This window comes from Aotus nancymaae, unplaced genomic scaffold (genome assembly GCF_030222135.1).
Source record: "Aotus nancymaae isolate 86718 unplaced genomic scaffold, 86718_ANA_hifiasm-v0.15.2.pri h1tg000076l, whole genome shotgun sequence".
Lineage (NCBI taxonomy): Eukaryota > Metazoa > Chordata > Mammalia > Primates > Aotidae > Aotus > Aotus nancymaae.
The window spans coordinates 542,271-557,791 of NW_026988491.1; the positions used below are offsets into that span (position 1 = coordinate 542,271).

At 38.9% G+C, this 15,521-nt stretch overlaps 1 protein-coding gene across 1 annotated transcript in view; it reads left to right on the top strand.

Moving 5' to 3' along the window:
* Nucleotides 1–15,521, top strand: part of GRK3 (G protein-coupled receptor kinase 3) — a 163,133-nt gene that overhangs the window by 33,164 nt on the left and 114,448 nt on the right. The window contains exon 2 of the mRNA XM_021666189.2: nt 5,159–5,235. Within this exon, the coding sequence (XP_021521864.1) occupies nt 5,159–5,235 (77 nt within the window). The remainder of the gene's footprint in view (nt 1–5,158; nt 5,236–15,521) is intronic.

A 15,521-nucleotide genomic window follows, 5' to 3' on the forward strand; every position in this document is an offset into this window, starting at 1 on the left:
CTGTAACACTTCTAGAAGAATGTCTAAGAAAAAGTCTTAGTGACATTGGGTTAGGCAAAGAATTCTTAGCTATGACACCATTAAGCACAATCCATAAAAGAAAAATACTGATAAATTGGGTTTAATCAAAAATTTAAAACTTGTCCTTTAAAGACACCACTAAGCAAGTGCAAAGACAAATTATAGACTCTGAGAACATACTTGAAAATCACATGTATGATAAATAACTTGTATCCAGAATATATAAAGAACTCAGCAATTGAATATGAAGTTACCAGTCCTCTTCAAAATGGGCAAAATATTTGAATAGCCAATTCACTATAGAAGTTACATGAATAGCTAATAAGCATAGGAAAAAATGCTTAGTATCATTACTCATTAGGGAAATGGAAATTAGAATCACAATGTGATGCTATTTGACACCCACTAAAATGGGTAAAATAAAAAATTTAGAAAATAAGTATGTTCAAGGAGAAACAGGAATTCTGTATTGCTGATGGGAATCTGAAAGGGCATAGCTACAAAAGAAGGTGGTTTGGCAGTATTTTAAAAAGTTATACTAAAACATATTTACCATATGATCTAGCTAATTCGCGTACATGTATCTACCCAACAGAAATATGCAGATTGTTTAAACACTTCATTTAAAAGACAGAGATCATCAGGTGGGGCGGAAAAGCAAGAGCCAGCTATAAAGTCAGCTGTCCATATCTGTGGCTACAGTCGGCTGACCATATCTGCGATGTTTTTTTTTTTGAGACGGAATCTTGCCCTTGTCACCCAGGCTGGAGTGCAGTGGCGCGGTCGGCTCACAGCAATGTCCACCTCCTAGGTTCAAGTGATTCTCCTGCCTCAGCCTCCTGAGTAGCTGAGATTACAGGCGACTGCCACCAAGTTTTTTATTTGTATTAGAGATGGAGTTTCACCATGTTGTCCAGGCTGGTCTAGAGCTCCTGACCTCAGGTGATCCACCCACCTCAGCCTCCCAAAGTGCTGGGATTACAAGTGTGAGCCATCATGCCCGGCCATGCCTGTGGGTTGTATCTCAGTGTTCAACCAACCGCAGATCAAAATATTTGGAAAGAAAGAAACAATGAAAAATAACAATACAACAATAAAAATACAAATAAAAACCAATCCAGTGTAACAGCTATTTACATAGCATTTACATTGCATTAGGTCTTATCAGTAACCTAGAGATGATTGAAACTATTCAGGAGCATATTCGTAAGTTCTCTGTAGATATTACACCATTTTATATAAGGGACTTGAGCATCCTAGGGTATTGGGATCTGAGACGGGACCTGGAACCCATGGCTTGTATGCCAAGGGATGACTGTCTGTTGTGACCTAGAAACTTATTTTAAATATGAAGATATAAATCCTTAAAGGTAAAAAGATAGGCAAAGATAATACCGTGTAAGCACTAACCAAAAGAAAGCTGCAGTGACTTGATTCATATCTGATGAAATAGACTTAACAAAGATTATAAACAGGCATTGAAAAGGTACATTTTGTAAATACCATGGGGTCATTTCATCAGGTAAGCACAACAATGTTCTTAAACGTTCATGTACTTAACAACAGAGCAGTAAAATATATAATGAAAACAGAACTGAAACGAGAAATAGATTTACAGTTATAGGTAACGGTTTCAACATTCCTCTCTCAGTAATTTATGGAAAAAGTAGACAGAAAATCAGTAAGGATAGAGAAAAGTCTAAGCAGCACTATCAACCAACTTGCCCCAGTTGACACTTCTGAATCAGTGTATCCAACAGCAGGGTACACATTCCCTTTACGTGCCCATGAACTACTCAAAACGATAGATCGAATTCTAGGCAATAAAACATATATCAACAAATCTTAAAAGAATTCAGTTATTCAAAGTATGTTCTCTGACCATCAAAGAATTAAAGTAACAACAGAAGGATAACTGGAAATCTCCAAGTATTTGGAAATGAAGCAACACATTTCGAAATTACTCATAGGTTAAGGAAGAAATCTCAAGGGAAATTAGAAAATAATTAGAATAGAATGAAAATGAAAATAGAATGTGTCAGTATTTGTGAGATGCAGTTAAATCAATGCCTAGAGGGAATTTTATAATTTTAATTGGTTATATTAGAAATAATTTAAATTCATTGATCCAACTTACAGATCAATGTAACAGGATGGTCCAGAGATAGACCTGCATCTATTTAGTGCTGAACCAACAAATGTGCCAAGATAATTTAATGGAGAAGAGAGAAAGAAGGGAGTCTTTTCAAGAAGTAATACCAGAACAATGAAATATTATAAGAAAAAAAAAGAACTTTGATTTCCACCTTGTACTCTACACAAAAATTAACCTGAAATGGATATTAGACCATTTTTGTGTTTACACAAAAGCTAAAACTTTAAAACTTCTAAAGGAAAGAATAGCTTATAATCTTCATGACCTTGAGGCATGAAAAACTTCTTAGCACATACTATTCATCAAAGAAATGTCAATATATAGGAACTCATCAGGTAAATACCTCTGCTCTTAGAAGGACTCCTTCAAGAAGATGAAGAGCTGAGGTGCTAACTGGGAGAAAATCTTAGCATCACATAAATCTAACATAGTGATTATTTCTGGACTATGCACAGAAGTTGTACAACTGAATAATAAGACAACTCAATTAAAAGGTAGACAAAATATTTGTCTACACACCTCTAAAAGGAAGAGAGAATTCCAATAATCATGTACAAACATGCTCAACATCATTATTCATTAGAGAAATGCAAATTAAAATACAAAGTATAATAAGTTACTACTACACACCCAATAGAGTGGCTAAATTTTTTTTTTTTTTTTTGAGACAGGGTCTCTCTGTCGCTAGGGCTGGAGTGCAGTGGCACAATCTCAGCTCCGTGCAACCTCTGCCTCCGGGGTTCAAGTGATTCTCCTGCCTCAGCCTCCCGAGTAGCTGGCATTACAGGCGCCCACCACTACACCCAGCTAATTTTTTGTTTTTAGTAGAGATGGGGTTTTGCATGGTGATTTGCCTGCCTTGACCTCCCAGAGTGCTGGGATTACAGGCATGAACCACTGCGCACAGTTCTAAAATTTAAAGACTTACAACCCAAGTGTTGACAAGGATGTGGAGCAGCTGAAACTATCACACGTTGTTGGTGGGATTGTACAATGGTACCACCAGTTTGTGATATCATTCATCAGTGTTTCATCATTTTAAATATGATTTTCCATATGACCAATAATATCACTGCCTGGTATTTACCTGTGAAAAATCAAAACTCATTCTCATAAACAGACTTATATGTAGATATTTAAAGCACCTTTGTTTATAGTAGCCCCAGACTGGAAACAACCCAAATGTCTGTCAACAGATGGCTGGGTAAACAAATTATAGAATATTCATATAATACCATGCTATTTGGCATTAGAAAGGAACAAAATACTTATGCACATAGCAATATGGATGGAGCTGCCTTATGTCAAACAAAAGAAGCCAGACACAACAGACAACATATTGTGTAATTTGATTTTATATAAAATTCTAGAACTGGAACATGCAATCTGTGTTAGCAGAAAGGAGATCAGTAGTTGCCTGGATTGTAGGACATGGGAAGATTGATTGTAAAGGGGTGCTTTTTGGGGCAATGGAAATATCCTGTATCTTAAGATAGTAGTTATATAGGTGTATATGTTTGACAGAAGCACATTTAACAGTATACATTTTTTTTTTTTAAATGGAGTATTGTTCTGTCCCCCAAGCCGTGGCATGATCTTGGCTCACTGCAACATCTGCCTCCCAGGTTCAAGAGATTCTCCTTCCTCAGCCTCCCTAGTAGCTAGGACTACAGACACCTGCCACTATATCCAGCTAATTTTTGTATTTTTAGTAGAGATGGGGTTTCACCATGTTGTCCAGGCTTGTCTCGAACTCCTGACCTCAGGTGATCCACTTGCCTTGGGCTCCCAAAGTGCTGAGATTATAGATGTGAGCCACCTCGCCTGGCTAACAATATACTTTAAGTATGCATTTAATTATATATAAATTATGCTTCAATTTGTTTTAAAAAGTAAAACAAAAAAAGATAATGCTAAGTTATTGTTAACTCTCACCATGAGTGGATGATAGAGAATCAATTTTCTACTTTTTCCATTTGGATAATCACTTTTGGGGTTCACTTACTGAATTATCTATCCATCCTTCCCCCATTTTTCTGGCCTAATTCTATTATATGTCAGATCGAATGTATGTGTGACTCAGTTTCTTCACTCTCTTCCATTTCCTGGATCAGTTTGTTTATCCTGTCTTTATTATTTTAACTTCATAATAAGCCCAAGTATCTTTATTCTCTTTTTTCAGAAGGGTTTTGGCTATTCTTGATCCTGTATTTTTTGTATAAATTTTAGAGCTTATTTATTTCTAGGTTCTAAGAAAAACCCTATTGGAATGTTGATGGGGATGATACTGATTTCATAGATAAATCTGGGTAGACTTTGAACTTTTATAGTACCAAATTTCTCTGTTTATTACTGTGGTATAGCTTCCTATTTAGGTCCTCTTTAATTTCTCCCAATACAATTTGTAATTTTCCCCATAAAGTTCTTGCACATATTTTGAAAGAAGAATTTCAAAGTATTTAATGTTTTTTATTTTGTTGCAAGCTAAATCTTTTAATTATTTTTTGGTGCTTTATTGTTGGAGTACAGAAATATGATTTTTAAAAATATTAATATATCTAGGGAACGTTTACTCTTGTTTTAGAAAGAAGCCCAGTTTTTGAGTAGCAGAATCCTGTGGTTGGGGGGCACATGCATGTGTGGTGTGTGCAGTGCATGTAGGGTGTGTGTTGTGTGCACGTGTTTGTGCGTGTGGACACCTTTGTGAGTATTTTGGAGAGCAGATATATTGAGCGTGGGTTTTCAAATCCCTTATTTTCTGCAGTTGAGTTTCTATGAGTAAGGTTGGTTCTGTGTCGCAGGAGGAGATGGTGGCTAAGGCTCTGGCGTTTCCAGTTTTTAGGCTAGTCTGCATTTCATGTAAGAAGGGTCTCTTGTAAAGCTGATATCTTTGAGTCGAGACACCCATATCTCTTTCATTCTTCGGACGGTTACTCATCATGTAGGTTGTATTGTTAAAAATGTGTTACTTTTCCCTTCCAGTATCCGGAGTGTGATGCAGAAGTATCTTGCAGAGAGAAACGAAATAACCTTTGACAAGATTTTCAATCAGAAAATTGGTAAGTCCTGCTTGTTCATTTGGCATACTATAATTTTAGTGATGAAATTGGGCAATGCTATAGTAATATATGAATGTACCCCCCCAATGTGTTATATCCTCTATAGCTGCAGCTGGGAATAAAAGAAATTTCATGTAATTAATAAGGTATTTAATGATGGCTTATATTCCTAGTAACAAGTTCTATGATAAGCTCTTGGGAAATGAGCAGTTCTAGGATTTTCACATGAAATCAGCGGTGCTGAATGTTTAAGAAAACAGGATACTTCTTTCTTTTCCTTGCGCCTTGCTTGCCTCATGGGGTTACTGAGGTGGTTTGCTGGGGAGCTATGCGTCATAGTTTTAAAATTATTTTATGGCTGGAGGAAATTACTTTATGAAAATTCCAAGAAATTAAAGTTCCCTAGAACTTAATTTGTGCTGTGTTTCCATGACTGATAGACGTAGACTGATTGATCCCTTCCAGACTGCGTATTCTTCGAGGTATTTCTGGGCTTACCCTTTTGTTTGCTGATGAGGAGACGTAGACATGGGGAGATGAAGTGACTTGTTCTGATTCCCACTTCTTCTTTTTTACTCTGATAATAAAATAATAACGAGTAAATAATGAAATAATTACCAGTAGAAACCGGTGCAGAAAATCTTTGGAGTTTTGTAAACCACTTTCTCTGGTTTACAGAAATTAGCCTGTCTTGAAGGCGGTCTTTGGCAGGTAGAGATTCTTTGATCACCCATGATGTACAGCGAGGAAAAGGTGGATGCAGTGATTTGGAAAAGCAGATGACGTGTGGTCTCTCTGTGCCCGAGGGCTGCGTGTGGAAAGCGACTGGTCTTTGGAGTTGGCTGGGGAACAGATAAAAGAGGTTGGGTTTCGTATCATTAGTTCTCACAGCTTCTCATTATTTTCATGGTGTGTGGTTAGTTATGAGCTGCACAGATGTTCTCCTTTGCTTCTGATTTTGTACTAAGAAACAAAATAAAACTTATGATAACAAGAGAGAGAAACTCCGTATCTCTGGGAGTGGAGGGAAAAGGAATTATTTATCTTTTCATTTGCTAGTTAAACATTTTTTTAAATTTATTTTTTGTGGATTGATTGAGGTATATTTCATATGGCATACAACCCACACGTTGAAAGTAAACAGTTGAGTGACTTTTTGTGTATTCACCGTCATACAACCATCTGTACTATCTAATTTTAGAATGTTTTCATCACCCCAAAAAGAACTTGTACCCATTAGTGGTCCTTCTCCACTCCACCCTCCCTCAGCTCCTGGCAACCACGAATCGAGTTTCTGCCTCCATGGATTTGCTTATGTTGGACATGCCACATGAAGGGAATCATACACTGTGTGGCCTTTTGCATCCTCAGCATAAGGCCTTCAAGGTTCCTTCTGGTGGTTGCATGGATCAGAACATCAGTCTGCTTTCCCCTTCAGCTCCCATTCCAGTTTCTGAAATGCATCGAGGATTCTTCTTTTGTGTTTTCTGTTCTTCTCTCTCCCTTCTGAATCTCCTTTCCTGTCTACAGTCCCCCCAGATATACATACAGCACCCCCAGCGGTGTATTTCCCATCGTTTGGATTAAAACCTTTCCTGACCCTGGCACCGGGAGGCTCTGACCTGAGCACCCAGTGGCGTTACTGTGGTCCAGTATCTCAGCTGTACAGATTCTTCCCTGACAGCAGCCTCATTGGGTGCTGATGGGCTGCAAATTTTATCTCAAGCTCTTAAACACTGTTTAAATAAATAATTTCTTCTTTTCTTCCTTTCAATTTGTGAGCTTGGATCTGATCGGGAGAAGCTGAGTTTGAGCTTGGGAACGTCATGGTCACAGGAAAGAATAGTGGCTGGTCGGCGGCTTAGGGAGAGCGCACATCACCATCTGTAATTACGTTTTGACAGAGCTGTCTCGTGCTGTGGGCCTGGTCTTTGTTTTCCTCTGTAGTAGTCTCGCTTTCTGCCTGGTCTTGGGGATTGGGGGAGAGTGGAAGGTGGGCCATGGTGGGAGTAAATGTGTCTGACACTCCAGGTCTTCCTTTTCCAGGTTCCATTGCGCCTTCTGTCACTGACTCCATGCATTCCTGCCTTACTCTTTCCCCTCACTGTCTTTCATTCCCTCTTCCCTCATTGTTTTGCTGGTTGTCTTGCTCTGTTTCACCCTCTATCTGCCTCCTTTTCCCTCTTTTATTACCTACCAAGGTCCCTGACACACAGGATCAACCATAGGACTTGGGGACTGCCCTCCCATGTGTACTGTGGCCAACTGGTAAAAATTGTTTTCAAAATGAAAACCCTAGTAGTCTTTCATTTACTTGGCCCCTGAGGCTTTGCCGAACTGGCAGATTGTTTGGCTACACCCTGAAGTGGTAGTTCTTTCATTACTTTTTATCTGTAATAGTAGGGATAATAATAGTTCTGAACCATGAGGCTGTTGAGAGGATTTAGCTGGTGGTGCACAGGAAGCCCTTAACATGACGATTGGCTCTCAGCAGATGCTCAATGAATGGCAGCTCTTAAATGAAATTGTTTATGTTAAAAACAACTAGACTAGAATAATTACCCCATATGTATGTATATGTATGTTTGTGTGTGTATATATATATATATACACACATATGTTTACATCACCTAGGTTTGATCTGTTTCACCATTTTGCTAGAATTGTTTTCCCATCTCGTCTTTTTTTGTGGTTGCTGAAGTAATTAACAAAGTAGTCACAACATTTAGTTCTATGTGCATCTCTAAAAAGTATGCATGCTTTCTTATACAACCTCAATACCTTTACCCCAAACATGAAATTTACCATGATTCTTAGGGTACTCTAATACCGAGTTTATTGTCAAATTTCCCTGATTAACTTAATTTTCTTTTTTACTCTTGATTTGAATCAACATTCAAATACTGTTCTTGTAATTGGCGATAATATTTCTTGTAATCTAGAACAGTTCCCCTGCATTGCCCCCCCACCAACACATGCACAGGTAATTGACTTACTGAAGAAACTGAGTCCAATGTGTTGTAGAAGTTCCACATTCTGGACTTTTCTTTCTGCTTCTTAATGGTATCATTTTAAACATTAAAAAATTTCTTTTTTTTAACTTATGTTTTGGGACAGAGTCTCGCTCTGTCACTCAGGCTGGAATGCAGTGGCGTAATCTCTGCTCACTGCAACTTCTGCCTCCGGGTTCAAGCAGTTCTCATCATGCCTCAGCCTCCTGAGTAGCTGGGATTTCAGGTGTGTACCACCACACCCAGCTAATTTTTCAAGGCTTTGGTGAGTCATGATTGCACCATTGCTCTCCGGCTTGGGTAACAGAGCAAGACTCTGTCTCAAAAACCAACCCTCAAAATGCAAAACAAGTATATGCCATTCACCCATTGTAAATGTACTGTTTGATGATTTTGGTAAATTTCTACAGTAGTATAACCATTACCACAATACAATTTACAAACATTTCCACGCCTTCAAAAGATCCTTCCTGCCCATTTGTCGTTATTCTGCTCCCGTCCTCAGCCCCAGACTAAACACTCATCTGCCTGTCTCTCTCCATCTGCCTTTTCTAGACATTTCATAAAAATGGAATTATATGGTATAAAGTTGGTAATCTCTTGCGTCTGGCTTCTTTAACTTGGCATAAGGTTTTTGATGTTAATCCATGTTGCTGTGTGTATCTGTACATCATTCCTTTTTGTTGCTAAATAGCATTCCATATTATGGACAGAGCACACTTTTTTTTTGAGACAGAGCCTTGCTCTCTTACCCAAGCTGGAGTGCAGTGGTGTAATCGCTCTGCTCACTGCAACCTCCACCTCCTGGGTTGAAATGAGTCACCTGGTTCAGCCTCCTGAGTAGCTGGAACTGCAGGCACATGCCATCACGCCCAGCTAATTTCTGTATTTTTGTAGAGACGAAGTCTCACTATGTTGCCCCAGGCTGGTCTCGAACTCCTGACCTCAAGCGATCCACCTGCCTCATCCTCCTGAAGTGCTGGATTACTGGCGTGAGCCACAGTACAGTACCCAGCCTGCAGAGCACACTTTGTTCATTCAGCAGGTGATGGGCATTTGGATATTTCCACTTTTTGCCTGGTATGAGCAATGCTACTATAAACATTTGTGTACAAGTATTTTATGGACATATGTTTTTATTTCTCTTGAGTCTTTGCGTAGGAGTAGAATTGCTGGGTTGTATGGCAAATTCGTGTTTAACTTTTTAAGAAATTACCAAATTGCTTTCCAAAGTGGCTGTACTATTTTACATTCCCACGATCAATTTATGAGCATTCCAGGTTTAGCATATCCTCATCAATACTTGTTATTTTTTTAAAAATTATGTCCGTCTGAATGGATAGGAAGTGGTATCTTATTGTGGTCTTGATTTGTATTTCTCTAATAGTTAATGATATTAAACACGTCTATGCGAACTAGTTATTTATATATCTCCTTTAGTGAAATTTCTATTTAAATCTTTTATCCATCCTGAAAGTTGGATTGTCTTCATCTATGCTATTTGTTGTTTATGTATGTTTTACAAATATTTTCCTCTGGTTGGCGGCTGGAATCCAGTCTCTTTTTCATTTTCCTAATGGTGACTTTTGAAGCACAGGTTTTGATTTTGAAGTCCAATTTATACATTTTTTTCTTTTATGACTCAAACTTTGGTGTCATATTTAAGAGCTTTTTGCCTACCAAATTCACAAAGGTTTTCTTCTGGCAGTTTTATTGTTTTAGCTCTTATATTTCGGTCTGTGGAAGATTTTGAGTAAATTTTTGCCTATGGTGTAAGGCAAGGCCTAAGTGTATCTTTTTGGCATGTGGATATTTGCCCTTGTGTGTCTCATTAAATTTATTCCTAAGTATTTTAATATTTTTGGTGCTATTGTGAATGTAATTGTTTTCTTTATTTTAATTTTGGTTGTTCATTGCTAGTATATGGAAATAGAATGAATTTTTGTGTAGTGATCTTGTATCTGGTGATCTTCCTGAACTAGTTTATCAGTTCTAGTAAGGTGTGCGTGCACGTGCACGTGTGTGTGTGTGTGTGTGTTCCTTAGAATTTTTTTATGTGTGGAATCCTGTTGAATAAAAACAGTTTTACTTCTTTGTTTCCAGTCTGGTGCCTTTTATTTCCTTTCAAGTTTTACTTTTCACTTTAATTTATTAAATGTTTTTTCAGTTGGTCTCAAACATATTTAGCATGATTTCAAAGAACATTTACCTAGAAAGAATACATAAATTCTATTTGACATCTAGGGCCAAGGCATAAGAAATGTACCTGCTGTGAAAGTTGAAAGCAAAGGTTTATGTTTCATTATATATCAAAAAATACATTGATAAAAACAGAAATTACCACCTCTAAGAGTCCTTTTTTTAAAAAAAAAATTCTGAGCAGTCCCTATCACAATAAAGATGGATGTAGATATACCATGGATGCTTATTTTAAAAATCTGGTAATTATAAAAAGCCCCAACATATTAAAAAACATAACTCAAACTAAAACATTTTAGGATTACTTCTTTTTGTCAGTTTCAATGAATAAAGTTGCCAGTCGATTTCATAATTTGTAAAAATATTGCTTGACATGTTTAATGATCTAAAATATAACATAGTTGGTTAAAAGCTGTATAAATCAGAAGCTGTGGATTCAAAGGTTGGGGTTAAATTACAGCAAGTAGAGCAATCTTGCAGAAGGTTGTAGGGAGGAAGACCTTAACCTGGGAACCAACTTCAACTTTGTTGTCTTCTTGTTCCTACCTTTGTTTGCAAGTGTTCATTTCTGTCACAGTGAAGGGTTTCGCCTGACAGATCCCCTGATTGACAGTGACACAGTCAGTTTTCACCCTGTCTTATCTGATCTGTAAGACTTCTCCAGCCAGAGCAGCCACAGCCTCAGAGAAGAAAACCCTGGGGTCCTATTCAGTTCTGCATCCATTATCCATGCCTTTGTGGAGACTTTTAGTGAGAGAAAGAGTGAAAGAGCCGTGTAAACTTTCAGACAGCAGAGATCAACACTGGACTTAGCACAGCTAATTGGATTTTCCGTTGAAGAGGCAGCGCAGTGACAGGGTGCAAGCAGTACGGGGAGCCTGGGTGACTTAGGGTCACAGCCTCTGCACAGTTTCAACTTGGATTTCCTAAGAAAAATCCTGCCCAGAAAGGAAGGACATTAGGGTAGAGAGAAAAGCTGTTACTTACAAATCTACTGGCAAGGCAGTCTTTTCAGCTGACTTCATCATCTGTGTTGGACTTAGCAAGTCTGGGCATCAGCTCCTGGTGCTGGAGTCTGCCCAGGCTGGGAGCCGCCATGTGCCCCTGCAGTGCAGCCTCTGCACCTCTGAACATTTGGGACATCTGAGAGATTTGGGTTAAAAAAGATAAAAAGAGCAGAAAAGGCTAAATCAGTTCTATGGGAAAATTTGGTTGTCTTTTTTTTTTTTTTTAAACCCGGCTTATTAGGGCTGGTTTTCCTTTTTAAAATTATTATCCAAGTTCTAAAATCAGCCCAAAATTATCATCCCCCCAAAAAAAAAGAATTCAGAAAAGCTACATTTTATTGGAATAACACAATCCTTTAACATCTGCTAATCACTGGAAACTATAGGATTGCTGATTTGCTGGCTAGCAAATATGTTGTCTTTTATTTTTTAAAAATGTTACTTATTTATTTTTTGAGACGGATCTCACTCTGTGGCCCAGGCTGGAAATGCAGTGGTGTAGTCTCAGCTCACTGCAGCCTTGACCTCCTGGCTCAAGCAATCCTCCTCCCTCAGCCTCCTGAGTAGCTAGGACTACAGGCACAGGCATGCACCAACACGTGTGGCTAATTTTTGTGTTTTTTTTTTATAGAGACAAGGATTTGCCATGTTGCCCAGGCTGACCTTGAACTCCTGGGCTCAAGAGATCCACCCATCTCAGCCTCCCAAAGTGCTGGGATTACAGGTGTGACCCACTGTGCACGGCCGACTATTATCTGTTTAATTTTTACTACTTAATTTTCCCTGAGCTCTTCTGATCGTGTGATTAGAATACTATTAGTCGATAAGTAGAATTACTGTTAGTTTAAGACAGGGATGCTACCTGTGTACTAGATACTTCAGTAATGTGTTGGTAAAATGATGTGATCAAGTTTGCACAACTCCCAAGTGGTAGAGCCTGAGTTGGAAGTCATATGCTTTTTCCGCCTATAACTAGCAAAATTTAGTGTGGAAATTAGCATGCATATGAAGTTCTTTAAAAAAAAAGACATATCAACGGTATACTTTTTATTCCTATATAATGATACTAAAATCCAGGATTTGGCAGCTGTGCACAGAGATCTCTCTGTAGCTGGTCTACTTTATGTGGTTTGCTGAAGGAGACATTCAATCAAATATGTTTGAGTCCTTCACTAGGAATGTCTCATTAAACAAAAAGGCACATGGAGAAGACGAAGACAGTCAGGCCATAGAAGATGCCCATCCCTAACCGGCTCATTCTGCAAAAGATGGGTAGCAGAGTATGTGTGGGAAGCCCACACCCCTCTGGCATTCCAGTATTGAACAGTTGCTAAGTGTGTTTACTATCTCCAAAGAGCCCCTGAGATACCCAAAACAGCCTCCTGGTCATTTTCCTGCGGCACGAATTTAAATCCTAAGGGAAATGTGGGGAACCTACTCGCTTAGCCAAGAGGCAAGCCTTGCTGATCAGCCAGCCTCTGCAGCTAAACTCAACTTTGTAGCTCTCTCTCTGCCGGGGTCCACATATTTTAGGAAAAAAAATTATATGCTCTAGCAATATTAGCAAATGTGGGATCTTAATCTATGAGATTAAGATGAGAACAGCAAGGAGGAAATCCACCCCCATGATCCAGTCACCTCCCACCAGGCCCTTCCTTTAACATGAGATTTGGGCATGGATACAAATCCATACCATTTCAGAGTCCTCTTAGAAAGCTAGAGGCTGTGAGAGATGATGCTGGCCTTTGGACCAGTGGGGTAACCATGGAAGCAAAGGGAAGTCATGGAATTCTCAATTTTGAAGATAGAGCCAATAGATTTGTAAGAAATTATGTTGCAGTACAAAAAAGGGTTGCAGGGAGAAGTGGCCTGCTGGGGACACGGTGTCCTCGGATCCAGTTAGGGCCAACAATAAAGGAGAGGCTGAGCGTATAGGATGATGATACTATTTATGCCTCTTGAAATTAAAGTAACATGATGTGCAGAGTGAGCCATTTGCTGGTGTATTGTCACACCTCCTCTGCATTCTACCTGGTGCTTTGAGGTCAGCATTAAGCTAAGAGCTTTAGCCTGACACTGATAGCTTTTTGCTAGATGAACAGAGAAGATTCTTAAGGGTGTGAGTCAGGAGTGAAATCCCAGGTGGGACAGAGAGAGTCCTTCTAGGCCCCCAGAGAGACTGTTTATAACATTGGAACACAGAAAGAGAAACTGGGACAACTTTTTAAAGAAGCAAATATTCTTACCTTGTACGATGATGCACTTACTCTCAAAAGACATATTTTCTTTTAGTTTAAATCATTGTCAGTGTTTGGAGTTTGCTCTTTAGGAATTCACTTCCTTATCTTATAATTTATGGCTGTTTAAGAGCTTGAAATTAGTTGTTTTGTGGCTTCTGCTTTTCAGCCAGCAAGTGAGTTCAGACTTGGTGACAGAAAAGAACTTGAAATGGAATACCTTGCTGGGAACACTCATTTTGGCCCTTTCTTTCATTGTTGCCTTTTAGTTTATTTTCAGAATATACCTGATTTCTTATTCATGAGGTACCAAATATAAGAATCCAAGGTTACTTATTTTTTTCTTGTTTACTAATAAATGTGCTCTGTGCTATGTTCTTTTTAAAACAATGTAATTGATGTATAATATGCATTTCCATAACTTCAAATGTATAGTCTTGCCCTTTGGGTTCAACTCACCCCAGCCCTGGGCAGCCATGGATCTGCTTTTAGTCACACTAGATTACATTCACCTTTTCTAGAACTTCATATAAATGGATTCAAACAATACATGTTCTTTTATGTCTGGTTTACTTGGCTCAGCATAATATTCTTGAGATGCTTCCATACTGTTGCTCCCATATCAGATTTTTCTTCGTTTCTTTGAGAGGGAATCTCGCTTTGTTGCACAGGCTGGAGGGCAGTGGCACGATTGTGGCTCACTGCAACCTCTACCTCCTGGGTTCAAGCGATTCTTGTACCTCAGTCTCCCGAGTAGCTGGGAGTACAGGCACCTTCCACCATGCCTGGCTAATTTTTGTATTTTTAGTAGAGGTGGGGTTTCAGCATGTTGGCCAAACTGGTCTTGAACTCCTGACCTCAAGGGATTCACCTGCCTCGGCCTCCCAAAGTGCTAGGATTACAGGCATGAGCCAACATGCCCAGCCATGATTTTGTTTCTTTTTATTGCTGAATATTATTCTTTTATGTGTACTTAACACAGTTCACTTGTCCGTGGACACTGGAATTGTTTCCAGTGTGGAGTAAGTATGAATAAAGCAGCTACAGGCATTTATACACAAGCCTTGTGAATGTACACTGTCATTTCTCCTTGGTAAACACCTGGGAGAGGAATTGCTATATCCTCTCTGATAGGTGCACACACATTACGCCTGTGATGTCTTTTTGAGGAGTTGACTCATTTATCACAATGAAATGTCTTTTATCCTGGCAATATATTGCTCTGGTGTCTACTTTGTCTAATACTGATTTAGTCACTCCAGCTTTCTTGATGTTAGTGTTGGCATGGTACATCTCTTCTCCATTCTTTAATTTGAAAGTGTCTCTATTTAAAGTGTGTTTGTTACAGGCAGAATCTGCTTAAGACTGTTTTTTAAATCCAGACTAACAATCCCTGTTATTTCATTAGAATTTTTAGATCATTTACAGTTAGTTATCAGAATAGTTGGACTTAAGCCTCCCATCCCCCTCACTGTTTTCTGTGTGTTCTTTCGGTCTCCTTTTCCTGTTGTCTTTTGAATTGAATACACTTTGATGTGTTAGGTTGTTGCCACACTGGCTTATTCGCTGTACCTCTTCGTCTCATTATTTAGTTTTTTGGTGTTTTCAGGAACCTCAGCATCTCTGAACTCTTGATGCCCTCACCTCAGCAAGACCACCACAGTCTGCTTGGGTCCCCCTCCTAGCGCTGCAGTTCAGAAGGGACCTCCAGGCCAAGAGCTGGCCCATCCTGGGATCCTCCTGGTTTATTTTCCTTCTCTGAAAGATCACAGCCCTTTCCATGTCTGAAAACAGTTATTTCATAGAATGTGTTTGTCACACTTCCTGGTTGT